This window comes from Larus michahellis, chromosome 14 (assembly GCF_964199755.1).
Source record: "Larus michahellis chromosome 14, bLarMic1.1, whole genome shotgun sequence".
Taxonomy (NCBI): Eukaryota; Metazoa; Chordata; class Aves; order Charadriiformes; family Laridae; genus Larus; species Larus michahellis.
Genome location: NC_133909.1, coordinates 7,526,700 through 7,552,984, shown reverse-complemented (window position 1 = coordinate 7,552,984; position 26,285 = coordinate 7,526,700). Strand labels below are relative to the sequence as shown.

Genomic DNA, 26,285 nt, shown 5'->3' with positions numbered 1-26,285 from the left:
AGGGGGAGCCAGGGGTCAAGGAGGCGGTAAAGTGATTACAAGATGCTGCAAATGGCTGTGCCATAAATACTCCAATGATGAAAAATTAGATGCCAGTCACCTCGGGGTTATTGCTGGCCTCCATCTTTCTCTTGTGAAAAATGATAATGGAAGTATATTTACCCCGGAGAGTGCAAGCTTGCCGCTGGCTGTGATCCTGCACACCCCAGGTGTGCCAGGGACTGCAATCCTCGCACCGAATGACTTTCTGAAAACATTTTGTGCCCAGATTTCTTCACTTCAAGAGGAGGCAGAACTGGTTTTCCGGGGTGTTCTTTCCAAAGTGGAAAGTTCCTGGTGCTCGTAGATAGGCCAGCTCCAGAAACAGACTGTGGCCCTAAGTCAGGGTGGGGAGAGGAGAGCAGCACCCCCTGGTACTGCCTTGCCATCCCATGTGCTGCCTCTGCCTTGACCTCCCAGAGCTACGTGTAGAGGCTGCTCAGTTGCCGGCTGGTCCTTGGTGTGTTGAACGCCCAGCAAGATCATAGCTTGCAAGGACATTAGCTGGGACAAGTATACTCGTTTGCTGGATGGGCAGTCAAAATCAAAAGCTGGTGCTGAATTAGAGCCTTTGCAAATATCTAGATCATATTCAGATCCACTAAAGTCAGTAGCTTTGGGGATACAGGTGCTTCTTTCCATCTCTTGCAGAAGGTCTTCCACTTTGGAAGAAACACTGGAAGTGCTGTGGCACAGGAACCATGATAAGCCCGTCCAGCTTACAGGGTAGTGTGGGTGCGGGTGGGTGAAATGCCGCTTGCTTCGCTGTCAAAAACCAGCTTGGCAGCAGCTGAGGTCTTAGTTCTTGGAGGATACCTCCTCCCTGCCTTAAGGTACTGGGGAGAAAGGTGGGTGAGGGCTCCTTGGTGCCAGCAATCTGCTTCGTGTGAGTTATGACTGTAAGCCTCTGCCAGGTGTCCCGAGAGCGGCACGTTAATTACTGGAGCTGCTGTGGCAGCAGATGCCTGCTGTACTCAAAGCGTAACTGCCCTTGTTTCTTTATCTATAAATATTCCTTGTGGGATGTCTGGCGGTTGCATCCTCCCTCCGTTGTGACTTCCTGACTCTACAGGGGATCTGGAGGTTAAAATCCCTCTTGCCTCTCAACTTTTTTGAGCAATCCTTGTTCTGTGGCTGGTTTATCTCTTTTCAGCCAACTTTTAAGAGCTTCATAATTGCTTGTCCGCTCATAACTTGCTGCCTATCAGCACAGCCCCTGCTGCAGCTCTGCCTCCAGCCTTGAGAGGCTGTGGATCTTCAGCTTTGTTATTAATTTTATTTATTTTTTTTCCCTAGCTCTCTAAAAAGCTCCTTCCTGAACAATCAGGCTCCTTTCATGTATTTATATTTGTACTGTCCACTGCAAGGGGTAAAGCTCTACCAACGAAAGCTTGGATTGCCGCCCTCACTGATGTGCCATCTGGCTCTCTAGCTTGAGATATGAGCTCATACGGGAGAAATGTGGCCTTGTCACCCTAGCGAAGGGGAGGAGAGATGGCAGAGGGGGCACCGTGTTGCTCGAGACCCTTTTCCCTTGATGTGTTTTAGCTGAAAAGCACTGAAGCCCTGGCATGAACAACTGGAGCCTGCTGCTGGGTAGCGTAGCAGTTGTCACAACTCAAAGTGGGTGCAGAGGGGCTACCAGAGGCTGCAGGTAGGTGTTGGTGTAGCTGCAAGTAGCTCTGAAATGTTACAAAGCTCTGCTTTCTTTATCTAGGAGTCCCAAACGGGAGTGGGGAAAGCACCTTGCATTTAATATTTCTCTCCAAAGTCAGCGCTAAAAATTCCCTGAGGATGTGAATAGCAACACCAATTAATAAGAAACTACTCTACTGAAGACGATAGGTCTGGTTCAAGCTTCCAGCCTGGGATAAAACCTCTGACCTGTGTCAATGCTGGTAAATCAAGTTTTGTTTTTTGTTGGTTTTTTTTTTTCTACATGTCTCTTTAGACACACTCTAGAGGAGAGTACCTCAGGTGGGAACAGAGCAGCCAGTCCCTGGATCTCCTAACATCTTGTTGGATCTCTGTACTTGCACAGACTGGTTTTATTGTACTGTTTTGTCTGTCCCTTTTAGCACTTACCTGGGTTCTGAAATAGCTCTGAGCTCAGGGACATCATGCAGAAGCAGAACGGGTGTCAGAATTGCCACTCCTGACAGTGTGTGTGAAATGTCTGCTTTTTCCTACCGTGCTCAAGGAGACTTTCCTTGTGTCTGAGCACTGACTCAAACAAAGCTTCCTCTGGGAGGTGCTCATTCAGTAGAGCTTGTGTCTCCCTGCCGGTATCCAGCTTTGCTGTGGGAATGCTGCATACCTACAGTCCTGTATAAAGCACTCAACTCAGCTTCCCAGCCAAGGTGTCAAAGCCTACCAAGGACAGGGATTTAGTTTGTTAAACTGGTAACTTTCTTTTTAAATGTCAGCTTGCTCCCTGTGACAGTAGGGTTATTTGCTGCCCTGTCCTTTGGGGGGGAGGTACTACTGCTCAACAGTTGTGAAATCTAAACATCAATATCTTCAGAGGTGGAGCTGATACTACCCTGAAATAAAGTTTGTGTGGGATGTTGGTGCCCCTTCTATCAAGGAGAAGCAAAAGCCTCCAAGGAAGGATTTGGTTTGAAGTGAATTCTGGTTCTGAATGAGGGTGAGGAAGGCTGGGAGGAGGACGGAAAGGAAAGGGTGGTTGGGGCCTCAGCCCAAAGGGAGATATTTAAGGAGATAACTACAACATCTCTTTACCATATTAAAACTTGAGGGATCCTTGCCCTGATATCTGAGACTTATTAACTTCACATTGGTATGATAGCCCTGTGCCACACAAATGCATTTATTCAAAAGCTCCCAAACTGTTTTTGCTCTGCTCCTGGAGTAGTTGCTGCATTTAACAAAGTTAATCTTCATGGTCTCACTTTTGTTCAGGTAAATACCCTGCTTCTACTCCGCCATCTGAAGGTTTCTGGGCTCTGAATCAACAAGAAACAGTAGCTACTGTTTTTAACTCACTACTCAGCAAGCACCAAAGACAGATGCAATTCTTACAGATGAGTTTGTGGAGCATGAAAACAAGCAAGTTCTGATGACAGTTATGAATGAAGCTGGCTTTCAGATGGTCCTTTTGCAAATGTATGCAGGCACTAGCCATAATGCTGTAACTACTGCATCTAATACATGTATCAGCTACGTTTGGGATGCTAATTGCGCTTCCTGAGCTGTATTGGCTTTTTCTGTAAAAGCTGCGTGCTGGGAAGCAGATGAAAGCTATTGAACTGTACTGGTTCAGAGTGATAGATGGACCCTTCAGGTCAATAAAGGACCTGTTTAGTCAGTACAGCCCTCTGACTGGCTGAAAGACTCTTGGCATTAGCTGGCCATCACGGAGTGGTTGAGAGCTCTCTTGGTGGTCCTCTTGGCTGAAACTAAGCTGATAAAACCAGCCAGATGTCCTATTAACGCTTGATCTTACTTTTGCTTTTTTAAGATAAGCCAATAAACAAGGTTATGTAACCAAGTTTTAACATAAGAGCTTTAATAAAATATACTTTTAGAAATATCTAAATATATATAAAAATATATTCCGGGCATGGTAAGCCCCAGCTAGTTTCCCCGGTGGCAAGAAGACTGGAGTTGACCAGCCTACTTTTCACTTTGAAATACTAAGAGCTGACAGGCGCAGAGGCTGGGAAAGTGGTGGCAGCTGAGTTGCCGGCTCAGAGAAGCTCCCAAACCTTGGTGCCTGTGCTGTTGTGGCTTGGCTTGGTGGGAGGAATGGATTTGAAGACCATTCCAGGAGTTGAGCAAGCTGGCGTGCTGCTTGTGGCTCCTGCTAGCCTGCAGGGCAGAGTGTAATTCAGGGTGACAAGCTGCTGTTCTTCCCTCTACGCTTGCTGGCTTCTAATTTTCTGACTGGAAACGTCAGTGAAAGCAAGAAAAATGCTGTTTTTCAGGGAGTCATTAATGTGCTGGATCTTCATGCTGTTTTTCAGTGTGAGAAAGGAAAGTAAAGAATTTTGAGTCTGTTGCATTTATTTGTCGTGTTGCCTCTGCAGCAAGCCTGGCTGCTTGTCTGGCCTTTCCCATTTAATGGAGGAGCTTGGAGAGAAATTGGGGAACCACTCATAACAGCCAGTCTGTGCAAAACCAGAGATTTCTCTCTGCCATCCTGTGAATATAAACAGCAATTGATAGATCTGATGTTCCTTCTTAGCCAAAGGGAGGATTCCCCTACCTTGCCTAAGTTTAACAATGAATCAGCCATGTACACCTGCTTGTTTCTAATAGAAAACCACTTCATTAGTAGAAAAATCTTTAATCAAAGTAGACTATGCTTATTCTGCCTCAGATTAATTTGCTGCGGTTTAGGAATAGAACGATAAACTCCTAGAAATCATCTCAGCTGGCTCAAGAGGTGAACCAGAAAACTTGGGAGAGCTTTTTGATGTGCCGGAGCTCTGCATATTTGCTATCTATCTGGCGCGCAGTTCTCTATGTAGGTTTTGGATTGTTTGAATAGCATGTGTAATGAAGCACTTTGTAAATTATATCCCTCTAGGGGAGACTTGAGCTTGGAGAACATCAGGTGGAAAGTTTGGGTATATGTCTAAGGTGCTTATTTGGGCTTACTTTTTCCTTAGGGATAAGTTATGAAAGTAATTAACTTAATGGCTTGGAAGAGCATTTAGGTGTCTGGCACAGTGAGGTAGAGAAAGTAGGCATCCTCCCTCTAAGCATCATGGTCTCTTCTCATCCTCTTGGGGAAGTTTCTAAATAGGTTTCGTGGCCTTGGGACTCTTCTGAGGGTTGATGATGAGATTAGCTCTAATCCAGGGACTGAATCCTTGTCCCTTGTGTCCTGGTTATTGGTGAGGAACTGATCCCTCTTTCCTGACCGGTGCTGAATCCTGTGGAGCTGTACGCAATTTCACTTTGAAGTGATGTTAATCTGGCTGTTTAATGTCCTCTTCTGCCCTGCCTTCCTCTGCTCAAGCAGTCCAGTGTGCGCTGTGGCTTCCCTTCCTAAAAGTGGTTGGCACAAGTCCCTGCAGAGTGGGGCAATCTCATCTCATTCCAGGCCTTAGCATCGTTTGTATTGATCTGTGGATATCAGTCTTGGTTCGCTAATGGGCGTCAAGTGGAAAAGGTAATACATTTCTATTGCACTTGAATTCATCTCTCACTTGGTGCCTTTGGACCAGCTCCAGGATCTTGTTAAGAACAGAAGACGCTGATCATCTTCAAGGATGGGAGGGGACTCCAACCATTCAGGCACAAGGACTTGTATCTCTTCCCCATGAGCTGAGTAGTAAAGCCCACAGAGGAGGGGAAGGGTACGAGGAGTTGCTCAATGGATTTACTTGTTTAAGATGCCTTGAGCACCGGAGAATAAGTGCAGAAGTGGAGCGTAACATCCAGAAAAATTCCTTTTGCTTCATTAGCAGTTGTTTGGGGAGCACATAGGAGACGCAGGTGTTTCCAGCACCTAATGATGTTTTTCAGCAACAGAGCCCCAAATCCACTTTAACGCAGCTCTTTCCTCAGTGCTTCAGACAAACCCTAGGTTTCAGACCCAGCTGCTTCAATGCTCGGCAATCTCCTGTCAGTCCTTGCCATGGTTTGAGGTACTGTTTTGCCAATCGGTTCGGGTGCATTCTAATTTGCGGAAGACACCTGTTCCTTAATTATCACCATCCTTTGTCCGTCTCTCTTTGTTTTAGCTCTTTCTGACGCATGAGCTGTTAACGTGATTTGAAGGGAGGCCTTGTTGAGCAGTGTGTGCTTTGGGAGGGGAGGTTGAAAGAGATTAGTCACAAACTTCAGAAAAATTTTGAGTAAGAGAGTTGATGTCTACTTGGTTTGCTCTGGGTCCTTGACCTAGATCTCTCAAGTCTAAATTTTTAGTCCTTTGGGGTTTGTGCCTATCCTAGGATGGAGTGGCAGTCTGTAGAGGGCAGGAGAGCAGAGTTAAGCTCCTGATTAGAAGAAAGGAAAAAGAGGGAGAAGAGTAAAAGAGACTTGTAACCTGCTGGTTTGCTTCTGTGTTAAAACTTGAAAGTGTCTCAACTATTAAGGCTGGTTTAGCTCTTAGTCTTGCCAGTTATGCCTGTGTTGTTGTATTCTGTGTGATTTCAGTGTTTCCTCCAAGGATCCTCAATTGCTTCACAAATATGAATTCTGTGCGTGCTTCCTGTCGTCCCCTCCCCCCCCCCCTTTTTTTTTTTTTTTTTGCAAGCAGAAAAAACAAGACTTGGTGTAAATCATGGCCTCAGGTCAGAATACGTCTTGACCGAGCGACGTGTGAAACCAAGGGTTCTCTCCTCTGGTCCCCTTCTGGGTTTACTTCAGTCATCTGAGAATACTTGTGATGCAAGGCGTTTCCAATTTGCCTTGCAGATATTCTGAAACTGTCTCAAAAAAGGTTTCTTGGGGTTGTACTAGTCTTAAAATAGCTTGGATTCTGTTCTGCCACTGACTCTGTTGGGGTCGACAGAGACCTTGAGGCTCTGTATCTGCCCTTTCGAGTCCCAGTTCTTCCCTTCTGGTGACACCTTTTTTCTGAACTGCTTTAAGAAGTCATGGAAAAGAGCAATGTGTAAATATTAATGTTGAGTATTTGTCTTTGAAAATCCTTTTGGGATGCTCAGATTTGTACTGTGCGTGCTGTGGCTTTCTAGATACTGCTTGCTTACAGCTTTTGGACCCGTTAGTATATTGCTAGCCTGTGCCGTCCCATGGATCGCAGGCAGGGCTCTCTTCTGTAACACCCATTTTGTCTTCCTGTGACAAGTAGCTTCTCCGAGTTCACATTCAGACCTCAGTCAAGATCTGTTGTCTTCCTGCAGTAGAGCCTTTCCTTTTCTCTGGGCTAGGTAGATCTCTGAGTGTCACTCAGTGTCTCTCGATATACAACTAAGAGGGCAGTGAAGAAAGATCTCTTCTCATTGACAGTGTCTTTAATTTCCTGCACCACGTGAAGCTCATTCTTATGAGTATCTCTGATTTTTTTGTTTCCCCCCCTCACTTTGCACAGGTTTTCAGCTTCCAAGTCAACAGCTTAACTGTTATGCTGTAAAACAAGCAACATAAAGTGTGGGGAAAAAATGTTCCAGGCGGACCTGGCTCCATTGCTGTTCAGCCTGAGACACCCCAAAGCTACCCCATCAATGTTAATGCGAGGAGACTGGTCACAGCTATTGCTATCCAGACCTAAACTGAGCATGTATCTGGACAAAGAGGCCACAGTTTAATATTTAATGTTCCATAAAGCTGCACTGAGAGCTTTTACTGAAATGTGTCAGTAAAGGCATGCCGCAGCAGTGATAGCAAGTGTCTGAGAGCCAAGAGGATCCTGTGCTCTACTCCTGCCCGAGGCATGTTCTCTGATACCAAGCAGCTTGCTTGACCCCCTGTGTCTCGGCCAACTTAGCTGTAAAATTAAGCAACAAAGAAAGCTCCATGACAGACAGTCGTGTCTGGAGGTGAACTTTCAAGGCAAGACTTGCTTTACTGATAAATTTGTCTTGCTGGCAGAATTTCTGGATTTTAATCTAATGTGTGTTTTTATTGTCCTTCCAGGCAGCATTCACTCTCCTCCTGGGTCCTTTCACCTTCTTCAATGTGCAGAAGACCAAGTACCTTCAAATCATGACATCCCTCATGAGATGGATAGGTGAGTCTTGGCAGAGTCTTGGCCACCCCTTTACCATAGATGGGATCTGAGTCATGTTACCAATAGTTATTTTTTTGGAGGTTTTTTTTGCAAGATATTCTTGTTTGGAAGCAAGCGCTTGCAAAAACAACCTCTTTGGGGAGTATTGTCCAGGCCTGATACATCTTTGAGGAAAAGGATTTTTGTTCTAGGATGAAATTTTTGATTAAAACAAATTGTTCTCAATCAGACATGAGCTGGTAGATGAAGTTTTAATCTGGTTTGCCTGAGAGGCAGAAAGGATTTGGAAGAGTCTCCTTGGGGGGGGGCAGAGCGGGTGGCAGCTAACTGTGATACCTACCAGTTGGTGTTCAGCAGTAAATTTCTCATTCTCTCAGCATGTGTACAACAGATTTTGAGCAATCTTTGTTTTGATCTGAGAAGAAAAGGCACTTCTGTCAGACTTTCCACCCTTAGTTTTATCATCTGTTTGCATTTTTTTTTTCCTGGGTCTTGCTCTAGCTTAAGATGTGCTGCATTGGAAACCCCCAAACCAACACGTGTTGTCCTTGGGAAGCCCTGATCTCGTGAGCTCTCTCCAAAATCTTACTGCCAAGAACTTCTGGGAAGACAGATAATTCCCTTAAGGGAAATTAGACATACTTACTTTTTCTTGTGCCTTTGCAGTGGCTTTGTCATCCAAAGATGCTTCTGGCTTGTATGGGTACATGCCCTTAAAGGCTGAGGAGTGTGTGTGTTATGGAGGCTTAAGTTGAGGTTTGTCTTGTTTTGTGTAACCTAGACGGAGTAACTGATACTCAGGGCCAACAGAGAGGGTATTACAGCACCAGCAGCATTTTCGCAGGTTAACAGTCTCCTGGTTCGTGGCTCCATTCAAACACAGAATCAGCTCTGTTTATACCCATCACTGACCTGGAATAGGAAGAAAAGCTGATTCTCAGGCTATTTCCCACTGCACACACACACTTGACCTGACTTCAGTTGTGTATAGTCCCTTTTCTGTGAGTTCAAAGGCCTGTGATCCTTTTGGAAGTGGCTGACGGTCACTGCAGAGGAATAGAGATCCTCTGTTCTGTAGGACATCTGAGATGGGGTTAGGCAGTCGTCACCCAGGAAAATGAGGTTGGATTTTAAGCCCTCAAGTCTCAGATGCTGAACAGCTTGAGTTAACAAATCCCAACCTCAGATGGTGTTGAAATCCTGAATGTCTGTTTTTTCCCTTTTGTTGTCTGAACACGTGAAAGGCTTGAAAGCCCCCATGTTCTTCAGAGAAAGAGGTTATCTCATTAAGGGTTATTAAAGGAAGCTTTTTTGGGGTGGTTTTAGTTTTTGTTGTGTGGTTTTTTGTTTTTTTTTTTTTTTTTTTTTTTTTTTTTTAAAGTAATCTTTGCTCAGCTCACTGGCCTGTTTCCAATCACCCTGCCTCCTCTTTTCTGGTAAAGACATCAGTCAGACCTCATCCTGTCTTTCTGACAACCTGACGTCTGCCTGATCTGCCATTGGTTTCCCTTTAGCCGGCACCTTCCAGTATGAAGATTGCTAAACCTTGGCGTGAAGGCAGAACTGCTTCACTTTTTTCATCGCTTGATGGAGAGGGACAAAGGCAGTGTTTGGAGAAGTGTAGGGGAAATTCATGCTTTAGGCTGATTGATTCCTGCGTCAGCACGCTGGGGAACAGCTGCCCCAGATAATGATATTTAATGACCCTGACAGCACCTCAGTGCCTACTTAGAGCAACGGATTCCGTATGTGTACAATGAGGGATAGATTTATTAGGAAAGATGATTTATCAAACAGCCATGTGATACAGGGAACAGAGAAAAGCTCTTGCTGCAAATTCCGGGATAAGGATGAATCCCATACTGCTGAGGTTTATCAAGCTGACTTCTCCCATGTCCTCACACCACCGCTGTCCCCTCTTCCAAAAGCAGGTCTGAGAGTTGAAGCGTGGTTTGGTCTTTTGGTGGTGCTTAGAAAGCTTAGATCCCAAAGAATGGTCTCGGCTGGTATTTTGTGGTCTCCTGAACTCTTCCTGTCTGAATGCCAATGGTCAGATGTGGACTCTGTCCTGCTATAATCTCTGCTTTTTCGTTATCTTCCTTTAGTTGATTTTAGCCCTGTGGTGCTGAAGGTTGTTCTCCTTCCGCAAAGCGCTCTGAGCAGCGAAGCTGAACACTGGAGCTGCCAGCCTACCTCTTTGTTGTGCTGGCTGAAAACTTCCCACACAGACAGTGGCTTATTCGGCTCACCTGTGTCTGCTGGCCCGGTGTGGATGGGGAAGCTGACCCATGCTCTGCATCGTGACTTGAAAAAATATCAATCCTATTTGAGCTGGGAGGCCAGGACAGGATTTGCAGCATGCCTACTGCAGGACCCACTGTATACCCTTTTCCCCAGCTCCATGAAAAGTCCCTGGATTTTGGAGCAGCAGTGGCTGCTGTAAAGCTGCACTGCCCCAGGTGTACTGGCGATTCAGATGACAGTGGCTGAGAGGATGGTTCTTGGCAGCAGGGAGAGCTAGCTGTGTGTGAAGGTCATTTCTGCTGGTGTTTGTAACAGTGTCAGCCTTGCCTTTGAAAGTTACTTTCCCTCTTTCTCCTGATCTAAGTGATAATCAAATGTCACTAGCCTCTTTCCAGAGCCCCGTGCTCGTCACAAGCAGCACATCAGCTAACAAAGCCTACAGCGGTCTCTTTCCACACCTTGTGGAGAAGAAAAAATTAATTCTGTCACTGACAAAATACAGTCTTAAACACTGGAATCTGAACTGGAAATTAAAAATGGGACAGTTAAAGAACATGGAGATGCAGCAGGGATCGCCCTTCATCTGGCTGTGTCTTTCCTCCCAGGGTAAGGGACTAGCCAGGACAGGTACCTCTGAAGTCTCTAAAAGGAGAAAGTTGAAGGAGGAGCCTGCAAGCCCAAGTACCATACTGCTAGACAGCCCAGACAGATGGGCTCTCTTTGTCTGGGCCTGCTGAACACGGAGAGCTCATCTGGAAACAAGGCTGGCATGGTGAAGCGTTTCCCTGTCAGGACCGATAGAGGCACAGAGGGTGGATCTGCGTCTCCAGGTGGAGTGGGGCTGAAGGCAGAGAGGGCTTCCAGAGCCGTCGAGCTGTTGGCAGCCTTCTCAAGAGTAACAGCTTACATGTTTGGCTCCAAAACTGATTGCCATCTCACGTGGGTGTGCGCCAGTGGTTAAATTCAGTGCAGCAGTTGGAGCTTGAACTGCTGGCCTTATCTGTGCTTAGAGATCTCTGTTCCCTGGGAGCTGGCGGGTGTGTAAGGGTTTGCCTACACAAGCTCTCGTCCCTTTCCCAACTGCAGATCTCCTCAGCCTGCTTTGTCAGCCCTCTCCAACATGTGCCCAGACTGCCTTGGGAGAGTGAGCACAGCCACCCTAATGGGTGCTACAGGGAGCCTGTCATCTGTGCTTCCCTGGAGAAAGGGCTAGTTGGGAAAAATCACATGTTTTAAATCCTGGTAACAGTGCTTAATGGTAATGGTGCCCTGATTTGAGTTAGGGCTAAAACCTTGCTGGCTCACTCAGCTCTTGAGCAATGCTACTAAGAGCAGAGGCAGGGCCCAGACTGGGTGACCAGGTAAGTACATCAGCAAGACGAATTGTGCCCTCGGGATGGGAAGGGTTCCTTCCCCAAAGTGTAACCCTTCCCTTCCACCTCAGCCTTGCAGGTATGGAGCTGTTACTAGCCCAAGTCCTATAACAGTTTTGGAGCCTGTTTCCAGGTCACCTGTTCTCAGAACAGTGCGTCTCCTGCAGAAGACTAAACCAACTAAGCCATCAATAAATTACAGCTGTTGGTATTCCAATTCTGCTGTTTGGACTTCAGGCTTTTTTTGCCTGGAGGGTTTAAATCTGTGGTGACAATGGATTGCTCCCTAAAGAGACTTGAATATCTAACTGGTTTTTTTCCCTTCCTTTCTTCAGTCCTGATCAAGTGGGTGGTGTTAGGGGTGAGCTGCTGGAGGGCACAACACAGCAAAAGGCACTAAGCCAGGCAAGTCTGATGCACCTCTCAAAGCAGAGGGGACACAGGTTGCTCGGGCACAGCCCTACCTCTTTATTATTGGATAATATTGGATAATAACTGTCTAGCAGCGTCATGGGAAAGGATATGGATTAAGAAAGATAACAAAAGGACAGGGCTTGGTGGAGCTCAGCAGCTAACATTGGGCTATTGTGTATTAAGCAGCTAACCCGATTAATTGCAGCCTGTTACAGCCTGAGATGCCCAGCTCTATAGGTGAGGACTGTTGGCTTTAAAGACATTGGTAGCACGATTATCACTGCTGTTATTGAATAGTCTCTGGCAAATGTTTCCAGATAGCTCCCACGTGGGACATTTGCTCTATGTGCTGCTCTTGATGCTATGTGGTAGTTATTAGAAAGTATTGTATTTTAATAAAGAGACATTTTATAGAGGAATAAACTTCTAGGTTTGGTTGCTGCAGGCTCAGTTCTCTCTCCCTGCAGCACCGTCAGATCACACCACATCTATTCAAGTAACTGCAGCCCTTGAGACAGAGCATTCCCAACCGTGCCCAAACTATGATCTCCCAATTATACGCGCAGAAATAAAATCTCTCCCCTAGCTCTTTCCCCTGGCCAGGAAGATGGAGGGAAAAAGGACAAGAATAGCCAAGAAGTCTGTGTTAAGCTCTAATTTCTCCATCCCTTCCCCTTCCAGAGTACTTGGTAGAAGGCTTTTAGGGACGAAGCTAGGAAAGGACTCTTCACAAGCATGCTGGTGAGGCTGACTTTCCGTATCTACTGATTTCTCTGGTAGTTCTGCTCTCTCCACCAGAATCCTGCTCTTTACAGAACTCCCCAGCACTTCTCTGCAGAGAACTGCTCTCAGACCGTCTCGCTTTGTGAGCAGGTTTCAGCTGCTGTAGTGACTGTCGCTGCCACCCTTAGCAGGCTGATCCAGCCGTGCTGGAGTTGATTCAGTGCAGAAACCCAGAACCATTCTGCAACGTCCTTCCAGCTGCAGAGACAGGGAATTACAGCAGAGGCTGATATACGAGGGGGGGACAATTATCAGAAGTTCTGTGTTTCCAGTCTCCTGCAGAGGGATTAGTCTGCCAGTGTCCACAGTCTTCAAGGTGGCCTCTTCTCTGCATCAAAAACGGAGCTTTCGGCAGACAGCGTAAGGAGGGACCAGTTCGATCTCTGTCCCTTTCCTTTTGCAAGGCATAAGGCAGTGGCAAGGAAGAGGGATTTGGACTGTAAATCAGGACACTGTTGCATGTTCATTCTGACAAGCTTCTTCAACAAAGTTACTTCATGTTCCTGCATCCCTTTTGGAGCGGAGAAAGCTGCTGCCAGAGCCTGGGGTAAATAATTCACTAGGAGAAGTGAATATATTTATGAAGAGTTAGTTAAAAGGCTGTGCTTCTGTCATGCCTGCTTTCAGAGTTGTCTGATGAGGAGCTCATTTCAGTGCTGTTTGTGGGGGGCAGTGGGGTGAAGCAGCGCCTCTGTGAGTGAAAGAGCCTTGTTAGCTTCAGCTGCAGATGGAGAATGACGTGCGGTGTTGGACAGGACCACTGAGATCCTGCCTGAGGAGTTGACGTTCCTGAAAAGAGCACTTTATCCAGGCAGCAGGAGACAAACTGATGGGTCTGAGAGCTGGAGAAGGGGAGCTGAAAATGTAAGGACACATTCAGCCCTGCAAAAGGGTCTGGATGGTGGTGCCCACACAGGTTTTCACGGTGGATGTATGGCATGCAACTACTCTCCTTTTGGAGTGTGAAAGGACGTGTATTGTTGGGACAAGCTGATAAAAACTTCGTTGTTTGGGCACAAGGCAGGATGGGGAAGATGTCTAAGGCTGCAAAGCATCTGGATTTCATGGGACATGGGTGCTCTGCAGTCAGTGCCTTCCAAACCATGCACAACCCTATCACAGGCTCATGGTGACACCAAAGTATGTTTTATTCCTTTCTCACGCAAGAGTAAATTCTCACATGGAGAGAGGAGTGACAGTCAAAGCTAATAGACCAAGTCAACAGCAGAGCTCAGAGCTGAGTCCCGGCTGCAGAGGCTTTATGGTGCTTCTGCCAAAGGTGACCGGAGGAGAGAGGACAATAAACTACGCGGGTAATTTTCCACCAGAAGCAAACAAGCCTCGCTGGCTGCTCTTTCCTTCCCATATGTTGAGATAAAGCATCCGTGATAAACACCAGAGTGCAGAACTGTTTTGCTCCCTGTGAACTGTTACTGGTGTGCAGATGTCTGCGGAGCCCAGCTGATGCCGGCTGAGAAGGGGCAGCTCCACTGGTTTCACAGCAGGAGTTGTTATACAGTAGGGGAGGCTACTTGTAAATCTTGGTTATTGTGTAGCAAACCCTGCCCTAGATGATGAAGAAAAGCCAGGAAATAATGCCTTTACGGTAGAGAAACCCTGCTGAACCACTTTCGACAGCCAAAAAAAATCCTGGTGGTGCTTTTTAGTAAAGTTTCCCTTCGTGAACAAAACAGGCTCTGCGTGGTCTGAGGCCAGGGCAGCAGTGGCGTCTGAGACGGTTGCAGCAGGAGCTAGGCAAACCTGGCAGAGTGGGTGAGATGGCAGGGCAACTGGAGGTGCCCGAGAGGCTTTTCCTTGCCTACTGGCATCACACTTCTGTGTTCCTAGTGTGTCCAACACATGGCTATGCTTCTCCTGCTCTGTGAGCAACAGACCCCTGCCACGTAGACCCTGCCTTAGGCTTTGGGGCAGGGAGGATAACACTATCCCTGCAAGTCCCTGCTCTCCATTAGAGGAAGGAGCCACACTGATGTCCCACAACTTCTGCTCATACCTTTCTTCTGGGAAGTAATTTCCCTTCTTTTCTTCTGACATCTCCCTCCAGAGAATTGCTGTCTTCTATGAACATATCCATCTTGCTTCCTCACAGTCTCTGCTCTCGTAAATCTTTCATTTTCCTAGAGACGGTGTTTTAGGCTCTGTCATTACCAAAGCTGATCCTTAACTACTCCAGCTCCCACATCTGATGGAGCAAACCTGGTTTTCATGTTACCTCTTTACTGACATTTCATATAGAAACCTCCTCTGAAGGCTGGAGAAGTTTATCAGTTGCTGCTCTGGAGTTTACAGAGAGCTGGAGGTCACAAACAAGTGACAGGATGTAGCTTCTGCAGGAAAAACTGGGTAACTGAGTCTTAAATTTAAGAATCAATGTCTTAATTTCAGGTACTTTGTTCTGTCAGCATGGTGAAACCCAGCCGTGCTTTAATACTTCAAATGCCCCAGCATCCGTAATGCCTGGCAGTTCCGGAGTTGCAGTGGGCTCTTAAACTTGCTCAAAACACTGATAGAAGGCAGCTGGCTCTGAGGGGGGGCACCAGCATCATGGAAAGACATCAGTAATGCAATAGACAACACAAGTGTTGGGTAGGGATGCGGAAGGTAAGACTGTCCTGACATGATGCTGTGCTGCTCAGTATGTACAGAGCAGATGCTCTTGCTTTTATGTCCTCTGTCTTGAAAGAGCTGCCTAACGTTAAACTAAATGAGATCTGTTCCTCTGTTTAGGAGTGGTCTGCTGTGTTTCAGCTTGATGGGAAGATCAGGATCAAAGTTAAGGTGGGGAGAGATCTTCCTCCTTCCAAAGAGAATAGGCTCAGGAAGCTCATGAAAACGTCTTCCTCTTGGAATCCATCATGCCACCTAATGTATGAAAAGGGAAGCAAGTGGCATGAGTTTTGAAAGGGTGATTCATTATCATTATTTCCTGGCATATTGATTCTCCGCTTCGACAAGAAAGCTCTGTCACACCGTCAGCCGGCAGTGACGGATGGTCCTGCTGCAAATGTGTCAGCAGCGCAACGCAGCGCCTGCTTAAACAAATGGCTGTGGTGGGGGTAGGGGAGCAGCCAGGCGTGGGCCGCTCTGCTGATGGCGGGCTGCTGTGGCTGCACCCCGCTGCCTCGCTGGGTCCGTGGAAGGGATAATAGGCAGGTACGGTGATGTTCTCGCCAGGCTTTCCTCATGGAAGGAGGAACGAGAGTAGGGACAGAGTTGGAGATAATGTGGCTCGAGGTCGTTCTTCCTTTGTCTCTACCTTTCTGACCCTTAACATACAGGTGGTTGTCATGTAACCTTCGTTCTGTTCTGTTTTTTTCCCCAGTAACTCTTTTTCTCATTCCTGCTTTGTGGCTCTCTGCCCCCATGCTTTCTAGAGCCAGTAAGACCACCCTTGTTTAAACTGGGACCAATGCTTTGAAGGTTGAAGTTCACTGTTGAACCTGGGAGGCAACATCTGTCTCTGGCCCCCCTTTGGGATCACAGGGAGGTTATCCAACACCATGGTTCTGCAGAACCTCACTTCAGAGCTTGCTTCCCCCTTGCCAAGCCACCTCTTTCTGAATTCCATGACAGCACATCTCTCTCCTCCCTGTTTCCCAGTGTGGCTCAACTCAGAGTCTTCTCCATTGTTTTCTACATGCCAATATAGAGGCAGATGTGGGCCACTAGGTGAAACATCTCAAAAGCATAGTGTCTTGCCAGGATGCAAGAGGGTGTTAAGCCAGAAACTTATTCTGAGCACCAGTAATTCTTCCAGAAACCTACCACAATGGAGGAGAGGGGGGGGGAAATGTGTTTCAGCCTTGGACAGCTTTTTGGTTTGGTTTTTTTTTTTTTTTTTGCAATGGTCTGTCTGCAGAGAGATGAAGCTCATGTACAAACCAGCATTTGTCACTTACAAATGTGTTTGCTCTGACTCTGCAAAACAATCCTTAAACTTAGAATGGCTAAAATTATCTTCACTTCTCTGCAGCTCTGTTAAGCTTCTATCAAAGCTCACAAAAATGTATTTTTTAATATCCCCAGACTCCCATATTTTCCCAAAGTGTTCTTATTTGGATGTCTGCTCATTCATATTCATCCTTCTTCTACCTGCAAGAACCAGAGCAGTGCTGCCCTGTCTCTGCATCAGCACCTCCTGAGTCGAGCAGGACAGGCAGCAGTAGCTGTCTGCAAGGTCTGTGTTGTCTGAGAAGAGCCAGTGTTTGCTCCTCAAAGACGGAGAGGAGGGGTCTGTAGGGGAGGCAGTTGGACAGTGGTGATGAGATTCCTCACAACTTTTCCTTTATGGCATCCGCCCCTTTTTTTTCCCCTCAGAGCTTCACTTACCTCCTTCAGTAAAAAGGGTGCTCAAACCTCTAGAGGAGAGAAGATGAGATGAGCAGAATTGTCCTCTGTGCCTTGTTGACTACAAAGCTTCTCTGTGGTGTGTGTGTTTGGAGTGGGTCTGGCACTGTTGAAAAATCAGGACAAGCAAAACCCTTGATTGCGTTTTAGGCACTTGTATAAAACAAGGTTTAAAACAAAATCTTCATGTAACTTCTAACAACCTATGGTAGCATTGCTGTCCACCTCCCTTTGTGGCTCTGGGTGCTGTTGGTCATGGTATCTGAAGGTCTTTCCTCCCTCGAGCATGTTGCATATATCGTCTGTCCTGCATGTAAGGTAACAGATTGAGGCTTTTTTTTAGGAACCCATGTCTGACTTTGCCAGGGTCCTTGGGGTGAAGGAATGCTGTTGGACAGTTGATGTGGCAGCTGTAGGTGACTTGAAATAGTGTGGTGTGACTCTGCCTTCAGCCTGGTGTCCCGTGTAGAGGAGGACGCGAGCGGGAGCTTTGTGTGTACCTGCAGGATCCTGAGCTGCCTCTTGCCTGCTCAAAGCTGCCTGTCAGTCAGAGTCTGTCATCTTCTTTTCATCTTGATTTATCATCCAGCATAACTAGGTTTCAGAGTTTCATTTTTGGGCTTGCCTCCTCCCAGGGACAGGCAGATAAATCTGGCATGCAAATGTTTTAGCTCTCCGGTTCCAGGAGTGAGAGACTCTTCTGCCGCAGGGAGTGAGAGAAAACACAACCATTGGGACAGGGCTGCTGTTGCCTTCTCTGGGGCTGGAACTGCGCAGGGAAGGTTTCCAGTTTAGCCAGCACCGCTACTCTCAAGGATCATGCATCTGCAGAGCACCCATGCTGGGGCAGGAGGAGCACAGCTTGCCTTGTTGGGAACAGTATCAGTTTAGATCTTAGTGTTGGATCATCGCTTTTTGTAACTTTTAATAACATTTAATTTCTGAAAGAAATATATAAGGAAAAACAAAAGTTAAGAATTCTATCTGCTTAAGTGAAAGACTTCTATCCATCAATTAGGGAATCCACAGGAATTCTGTTCCTTCAGTGCCCTCTGACAGAATAGCGCTGGTGTGGAAAGCAGGGCATTGAGCCGATGGCGAGAGTGAGTTGGGGGATGGAAATAGTTCACTCTTCACTCTGCTGAGCAGAGCAGGTGGAGATTTACTGTCGCCTGTGCAGGGGAAGAGGTGCAAGAGTTCTGCAGTTACATCTAGTCCAGGTGCGGGAGCAGCTCAGGACTGGGCTGCAGAGGCTGACCCCCTCTCCAAAGCAAGAAGGCAAGGAACAGTCTCAGTGTATTTCCAGAGCTGCCTAACCTGGTTTGTCTTATTGCTCAGAGCACCTTCTCTTCCTTGTAGCCGGTGCAAGCCTGGGGAGCGCAGCCAATGTCGCATCACCTGGAACACAGCTCTCAGGCTATCTTGCCATAGCAGATATGGCTGGCAAGCGTCTCCCCTGCAAGAGCAATGGGGGAAGAACAACAACCTTACCTGTGTTCTCAGTGCCCCTCGCTTGCTGGCTTGAGTGAAGGCGAGGGGAATTACACACCCCCAGAGCAATGAGCTGTTGCTTTCCATAGCCCTCTGTGGCTGCTTTTGGGGAAGTAAATAGAGCCCAACAGTCCCAAAGTGGCCCGGCCCTCATGGTGCCACAAAGGTGCTGTCATCTCTCCAGTCCAGTGCTCATGGATTTGCCCTGTCACTGGGAAACAGTTGGAAACGAGACATTTCCTGAGGCAGCAGGAGCTGAAATGCGGTGTGTGGCTTGGTAAGGGCTCATCACGAAGCTGGTGTTTGCCGCGGGAAGAAAAGGAGCGTTGCTGCGAGAGGAGAAACTGGGTTTCAGAGAGCGTTGGGAGTGTGCGGGAGACAATGTTCAACTAAGGTTAATCTGGTCTCGCTGGGGACAAAAGAGGCAGTGCTTGCTAACTGGTCTGTAACTATCCCTTCCAGTCCTGTCCCTGCCAGGGTTTCCCATCTCCAGCTGCCCATGTCAGGCAGAGCAGTACTGGGCACAGAGTAAGCCCCGTCTCATTGTCACCCCACCGTGAGCCTGCCCAGCTCACAGTGCCGGTGGCCAGCCTCCTGCGGGCTTGGCAACAGGACTGTGCGCTGCTCTGTTTAATTCCTCTGTATTTATATTTATGACATTCAAAGTTCTCTATAGTGGTAGTCTCAGCGTTTTGTTATTTTTTTCATTACCTGATAACTCAAGGATCTGCTCCGATGCCTCAAAACAGTGCAGGAGACAGCTTTGCACAAGCCACAGTGGCCCATCCATTGCCAGCACCAGACTGTAAATCTTACTGCTTGCTGCCCTGCCAGGCAAGGCTTTTTTTCCCCTGTTCCTTGTTAACTCCAGCAGCTGATGATCATCTTTCCCAGGTTGATGTGATTTCCCTGACACCAGAATTAGTTTTCAGCTGGTTTTATGTGCCATGCTAGGAATAAAAGTCTAGCAGTAACTGCTTCTGGCTCAAATTTCCACCAGCGGAGTAAATAAGGGCATTAGCCCAATCTCCTCAATTCATTTTTTGTCCATAGCACGTCGCTTTTTGTGATAAGCTTTGTAAAATGTTGTTAGGCTTTTCCCTGACATAAGTGAAGGGTAGACGAGCAGACTTTGTGCCTAGAAGTGATGAATTTTAATAGCAGTCTTACAGTGCTGCTTTAGTCCCTTCCAGACTGGCTTCGCTACCCTGGGATTAACTACAGACAGCCTGTTCCTCCTGCCCGGGAAATGGCTGGCTAGTTCTTGCTCTATCGTGCTTGACAGATCGCAGGGAGAGGGAAGCTTGGTAGCTGCTGCGGCTGCTCCCGTGCATCTGCCTGTGTACATAGGTGAGGTCTTGGAAACATTAGTCCAGTTGCAAATGTGTAGGAATATTGCTGGGGTTGACTGCAGCCAGGTTTAATCTTCTCTTCCTTTGGAGGTCAAAGCTCAAACATCTCTAAGTCTCAAAGTCAAACATCAAAGCTCAAACATCTCTAAATGGTGATATTTATCCAAGGTGTGTGGCAGAAGCATCCATGGACTGAGACCCTTCAGGGTGACGGGCTCAGACAGCCGTGTTAGTGTTAATCTTCAGAAGGGCCCAGAGCACCGTTTGCTATCCGGGTGGGAGGGTGAGTCCCTGCAGGAAGCAGACTGGAGGGAGATGCCTGCCAAAGGCGTTCCTGAGCCCATTCCCGTATCTGCTGACTAGCACTGAAAGCAAGTCGTGATTAATTCCTGTGCACCTTGCCTCTGATGTACCACCACCTCCAGAGATAAGGAGATGCTCCTGTGGAGCAGGAGAGAGGGCTGGTGCCAAGACTGCTAGTGCCAATGGGATGAGGGTCGTGGGGAGTGCAGACCTGGGCTTGACCTGTAACCTTTCCTCCCTCTCTCTCCAGCTTTCATCCTCATGATTATTCTGGCCCTCATCCGCATCAGCAGAGGCCAAGCTGAAGGTCACCCATCCATGGCCCAGCTGTCGGGCATCCGGAATCTCTTTGGGGTGTGCGTCTACTCCTTCATGTGCCAGCACTCCCTGCCATCCCTCATCACACCCATCTCCAAGAAGAAGCACGTCAACAAACTCGTGCTGCTCGATTACGTCCTGATCCTGGCTTTCTACAGCCTCCTGTCCTTCACTGCCATTTACTGCTTCCGCAATGACACCCTCATGGACATGTACACGCTCAACTTCACCAACTGCGAGATCATCAACGTTGCCTTCATTCGCTACTTCCTGGGCCTCTTCCCTGTCTTCACCATCAGCACCAACTTCCCCATCATCGCAGTGACCCTGCGCAACAACTGGAAGACACTTTTCCACAGAGAAGGGGGGACCTACCCGTGGGTGGTGGATAGGATTGTCTTTCCTGCCATCACGCTGATTCCCCCAGTGCTGGTGGCTTTCTGCACCCACGATCTGGAGTCCTTGGTGGGGATCACGGGAGCCTATGCTGGGAATGGGATCCAGTATCTCATTCCTGCTTTCCTCGCGTACTGCAGTCGGAAGGACACTCAGCTGGTCTTTGGCAGTGGGACGGTTAACAAGCACCTCTCCCCTTTCCGGCACACCTTCTGGATTGTGTTCGTGCTCATATGGGGCTTTTCTTGCTTTGTGTTTGTGACGGCAAACATTGTCCTGAGTGAGTCTAAACTCTGATGTGAGGGTAGCGGCACGCTCCCTCCTGGGCTCCAGAGACTTCAGCATTTCAGCTCCCCCTCTGGGACTGTGGAGGGTGGGCATAGGCACCATGAAGGGAATTTTCCAGGCCATCGGCTTGGTGGCACGGGTTAGACCTGGACACAGACTTTCTTCACTCCGTTTTGGGTGTGGATAGAGTGGACTCGGCCTTGTTACAGTGCTGGTTCTCAGACCCGCTATACAGAGCCATGGGGCTGAGCCCTTGGCAGTCTGCACGATTAACCAGTGTCCGGCCATTTCTGCCTTCAGCTCTGTTGGAGCATCGCTCTCTGTCCCTCCAGCGGCTCTCTGTGCTGCAGGTCTCAGCACACGGGAGAGCAGCCAGCCTTGGCCGCTCACTACACTAAGCAGCTAAATGTCCCTTCTCCCAAAGGCAGGGACATGCTGTCGAGAATCCAGTGTGAGTTTGGGGGAAATGAGTCTCTTCTGTCAGCCGAGACCCCTCCCAACCCACCTCCTGTACCAATGAGGGAAGACATTAGGGTGAGAATAGCCCTAATTCAGACAAAAATAACTTTGTGTGCTGTTACACTTTATTTTTCTAGAGGCATTAACCTGTTTTTTTGCACCATGGATTGCCTGGGAGCTGGGGTCTTTTGCTTAGAGCTGGATTTCTGCAGCCCAGGGGTTTACATTCACACTTCTCATCCTGTTCTCCTGTGCTGCTGCAGCCCCGGCCAGCCAGAGCTCTGCCCCTGTGCGTGCAGGGACACAGCTCTTCGCCCCCAGAGAGGAAACTGCAGCCTTGTGTCCCTCGGCTCCTGTGTGGAGCCCCAGAGCCCTTCTCCCTTCCTCACTTTTGCATGGGGCTGGTGCAGCCGGCCGGACCCTGACTCCAGTGGCCAGGATTCCGGTCTGCTGGGGAAATGCTAATTATCCAGTCCTGACACGCGTGAGGCCTGCGAGAGCTCTGGCTGTGCACACTGATGTGTTTCCAGCCTCCCGTGCTGGGTAATTAGCCTTGAAACAAGGTGGGTGTTAACTGAAGGGAATGGGCTGGTGCCAGGAGGCAGCGGCAGTGCCCTGGCTCAGCCCTCCCTGCCTGCAGGAGCAGAGCTCCCAAGGGCTACGGGAGAGCAAAAATCAGAAACCCTGCTCAATCTCCCCCTCTTCCCCTCCTGTGCAGGGCTAAGGTGGGCTCTGCGCTGGTCCCGTTCAGCTTATCTGAGGGTTGGGTTGTCTCTCACCATGGGCGGTTAGCGCTGCTGGTGAGTCTCTGCTGCTGAGGCTTCTGGTGGTCGCTGTAATACCCACGCAGAGACCAACAGGGCCAGGTCCTGTGCTCAGAGACCCTTGGGCAAAGATCATATGGGTTTTTCTAAAAAAAGGAAGAACTTTAAAAAGTTTTCACCTGAAATATCTTAACCCCCTCTTATTAAAGCAGGTTCAAAGCCAGGTGCATGTCACTTAACGTTAGATCCTCTTGCCCTCTGCACTTGCTGCAGTATTAAGTGTCACCGCTCACTAAAGCAAGCTTTGAACTGCAGCTCTTTTTAATCAAGCTCTGTTTTCAAGTAGGACTTTCTTGTTTCCATATGACCTGAAGTGCTCCTCCTGGGGGAATGTGCAAGTACCTGGAGCTGTATAAAAACACTTCATGGCTTTTAAAGTAAAACCCTGCACCTCTCGAGCCTGAGCACCGCCACTGTGTCCTTGCCGAGCTGCTTGGAGAGGATCCGCGGGGGACTGGTTGGGATGAGACAAACAGGCATTGGCAGCCCTCGCTAGTGAGTTTAAACAAACCCAAGTGCTCCGGGGAAGCTGATGTGGCATCTTCAGTGCCAAATTAGCAAGTTATTTTACAGGTGGCTGGTGTCTCATTGAAGAAGAGGGACAGTAGCTGCGCAGGTTGGAGGGCAAATTGATGGGGCAGCTCGTGGGGAGCCACCTGCGAGGCAGCTGGGAGCTGGGCAGAGCTGGAGGGAGGAATTTAATGCTGATGAAATGAGCCTTTGGAAAGCTGGAGGGGCTGCTGGGGCTGCTCCTCTGCACAAGTGCGCAGGTGTGGGTTTAGGGAGGGGGCTGAGCCCTTTCCTACGGCGCTGCCTGCCCTTTGCGAGGCACTTGGCTCAGCCTCCATCCCTTCAAGTGCCCATTTCCATCTCTTGCCTTCACGTTTCATTGCCAGCCAGAGAACGGGGCTGTTCTCTGTTAGTTCATCTCCTCTCATCCTCCTCCCTTTCCCCCTTGGTCTCCCTCCCTTCCTGCCCCTGTGTCACACAGGGGAGCCTCCTGCCTGCCTTGCCTGGGGTGGGAGGGAGCCCAGCCTGGCGCCCCCTCTCCTGCACCTCCTCCATTTAAAGATGTGCCTTCTCTTCCCTGGCCTGGGTGGCCACCTCTCCTCCTCGGCATGGCGTGGCAGAGACTTCTAAGGAGCCTTACCTCTAAAAACAGCTTAGGTCCAGGCTTTGGATGTAGCGGCGCAATGAGGGCTCGCATCATGACCCCAGCCTCTGCCGTGGTACCTTACCGAGAAGGACTCTGGTCCCCAGGGAGCACCAGTGCTTTCTTAAATAAATAACCACAAATTCCCAGACGCCCGCTGTCCTCGCACAGCAGCAAAACAAATCTATCCAAGAAATGGGGGTGATTAACGGAAAGAAGCTCTACGGTGGAGAGAACATTTTTCATACAAAACATGACATAGCAATGCCTTAAAAATTACTGGAGAAAGCGGGAAGGGGACGGCTCAGCGGAGCCAGCGCTGCCCGGGGGTGGGCTGGGGGGACGCTGAGTGACCCCGGCGCAGTGTGGGGCAGGAGCTCCCTCCTCTCACCCATCACCAACGAGTCTATTTTTTATTTGGCCGTTATCAGCACTAACAATTCGTTATTAGAGATTCTCACGTGATGTTTGTCCTGACTGTAATTAGTTTTCAAAAAGTGGGATTAAAAACAATAAAATGTACATTATACATCTGGTTTAGTCTGGCTGCTTTTTCAACCCCCTTCCTCCTCTGGTGCATGCACTGAGCAGCTATTCCTGGGAGGGGGGGGATGGCCATGACTGATGGGGCTGCAGGCTAAGGAGAAATGGCAAGCGGAGAGGCTAATAGAGACCCTCACCTCTTCTCTATTAGCCTCCTGCAACTCTAGGTGGTAGCTGCAAACTCAATTAAAACATCTGTACTTTCCCCTTCTCAATTACGGCTCTTTACACTTAAAACCAAACAAATTGAATTGCTTCACCGCCTCGGGCTGCAAAGGCAGTTTCTGCCAACGAATTTATTATCACCATAAAGCGCAGCTTGATTTACGTTAAAATATTAAAACGGATCTTTATGATGGAAATAAACACTTTCTGCTGTGATTCTCTCGAAGGACCTCGCAAGCAGTGGAGGATTTCGGGGCTTGGGCTGTAAATCTGAGATCAAACTGGCAGCGGGGATTGATTCGGTCTTTTGCAGCACTTCGAAGAGCAACGGCCAGGGAAGGAAAAATAAAAACTTGGAGCTTGAGAGGCAGGTTTAGACAAGGCGTGAACATCACTGAGAAGCCGTGTGTCACTTGTGGGGGGGGGGGACTTTCGCTGTTTGAAGGGTTGTGAGAAGATGCTCGCTGGCCTTTCCCCAGACCCCAGGGGCTGTCGGCAGCTTGGGGAAGGGCACCCGGCCACAGGGGCTTGGCCACGGGGGCTGCCGGCAGCCCGAAGCCATGCCCGGGCGGCTTCGTGCTGGGGCAAAGGGCTTCTTCCACTGGGTGAGCAGCCGGCACCCAGCTGGCTCCTCTGACCTCCCCGGGGTGCTGTGGCCCCCAGGGCTCTCCCGGCCTGGGGCGGGTGATGCGTGGCCACGCAGCGGGGCAGGGAGGGGCTGTGCCCTGGCGGGTGCCCAGATGGGACCCCGGGGAAGGTTTTGTGCTGCTGACAGGAGGCAGGAGCCAGGAGGTGGCTGCGCCTGCTGCTCCCTTGAGCATCCTTGGGCATAAGCATGGCAACATCCTGCTCTTCCCGCACCCAGACCAACGCTTTCCTCGCCCCGTATCTTTTCTGGTTGTACCATTCGTGATTTACCCAGCTGCCCCCTCCCTCACCGGGGCCACCACTTCCCCATAGCAGCACCAGCATGTCCTTGCCATCGGAAACCTCTTCCCCGTGGCCGATCCCCACTGGGCTGCCTTCTTCCCCCTTCCCTCGGCAGGCTGAGTCTTGCGTTGCTGAGTGATGGGGGCATTGGAAATAAAACATGCCATGGCGATGCCGGAGCCGGCAGAGGCAGGGGGTGGGTGCCAGGGGAGGCTGTCGGCCGGGGGGCCAATGCCTGCTCCCCCCCAGCGGGACCGAGCCCAGGAGGCGAGTGGCCAGCAGTGAGCCAGCTGTATTTCTTTCTCTTTGCACATAAATGGCAGCCCGCAGCGTCCCAGGGCGGCACGGGTGCCGGAGCCGGCTGAATTAAAAAGTGATTGATTAGACAATTTCACCAAAAAGAAATAATATCCCTCAGCGGCTGTTAAGCACTAAATTACCCAACCCCTGCTCTGGAAAGCCCGGTCAGAGGGTGCTTCCAGGCTGCTGCTTCCCCGCAGATTTGTCCCCGGTGAAGGGATGCTGCAGGAGCGGCTCAGCCCCTCCTCGGTCCCAGGGCCGGGGGCGGGTGGGGGGTGTTACACAGCTCCCACCTGGCACTGGGAAGGGGAGAAAAGTGCTGCTCTTCCATCCCGATTAGCATATAAAGATGATATGCAAATGCCACCGTGGTGGCAGGGGACCGTCCCCAGCCTTACACCGGGTGCTGACACCCATCCCGGGGGCTGCTTTCCCTGGGACCCCCCCACAGCACCCCCGTCCCCCTGTCCCTCGCTGCTCTCAGCCTCCCGCAGCAGAACCCTTCAATAAAACATGAAGCAAATCCATTTGGCCTCTGCTGAGTCACTGGGGACATCACTAATTAATTTAAAATGTGGGTTGGGGATTTTTGGTATTCTTTCTTTTTTTTTCGCTTTTCTGCTCCCTTTTGTTCTCACAGCCCCAACCCTGGCTCAGGCTCGGCCCCAACCCGGCTGAGCCAAAGATGCTGCAGGGTGCGCTGGCTTCCTTGGGCCAGAAATGCACAATCGGGGGGAAAACTCCCCAGGGTACATTGGAGCCTCCTGGGGACCAGCCTGTCACCCCCCAGGGACATCCAGGGCACCCGGCTGGTAAAAGCCACCCGGGGCAAATGGGTGCCATCACCTGGGGCAACCCGGCAAGGATCCCGGAGCC

The 26,285-nt window shown here is 49.2% G+C and overlaps 1 protein-coding gene across 2 annotated transcripts in view; it reads left to right on the top strand.

Annotated features, from left to right (window-relative positions):
• TMEM104 (transmembrane protein 104) overlaps positions 1-24,000 on the top strand; it is a 45,620-nt gene extending 21,620 nt beyond the window's left edge. For both annotated transcript variants that reach the window (XM_074607549.1, XM_074607548.1), the window contains exons 9-10: positions 7,612-7,705; positions 20,284-24,000. In XM_074607549.1, coding sequence (XP_074463650.1) covers positions 7,612-7,705; positions 20,284-21,044 — 855 coding nt within the window. In that variant the 3' untranslated portion in view covers positions 21,045-24,000. The remainder of the gene's footprint in view (positions 1-7,611; positions 7,706-20,283) is intronic.
• Positions 24,001-26,285: the final 2,285 nt, after the last annotated feature.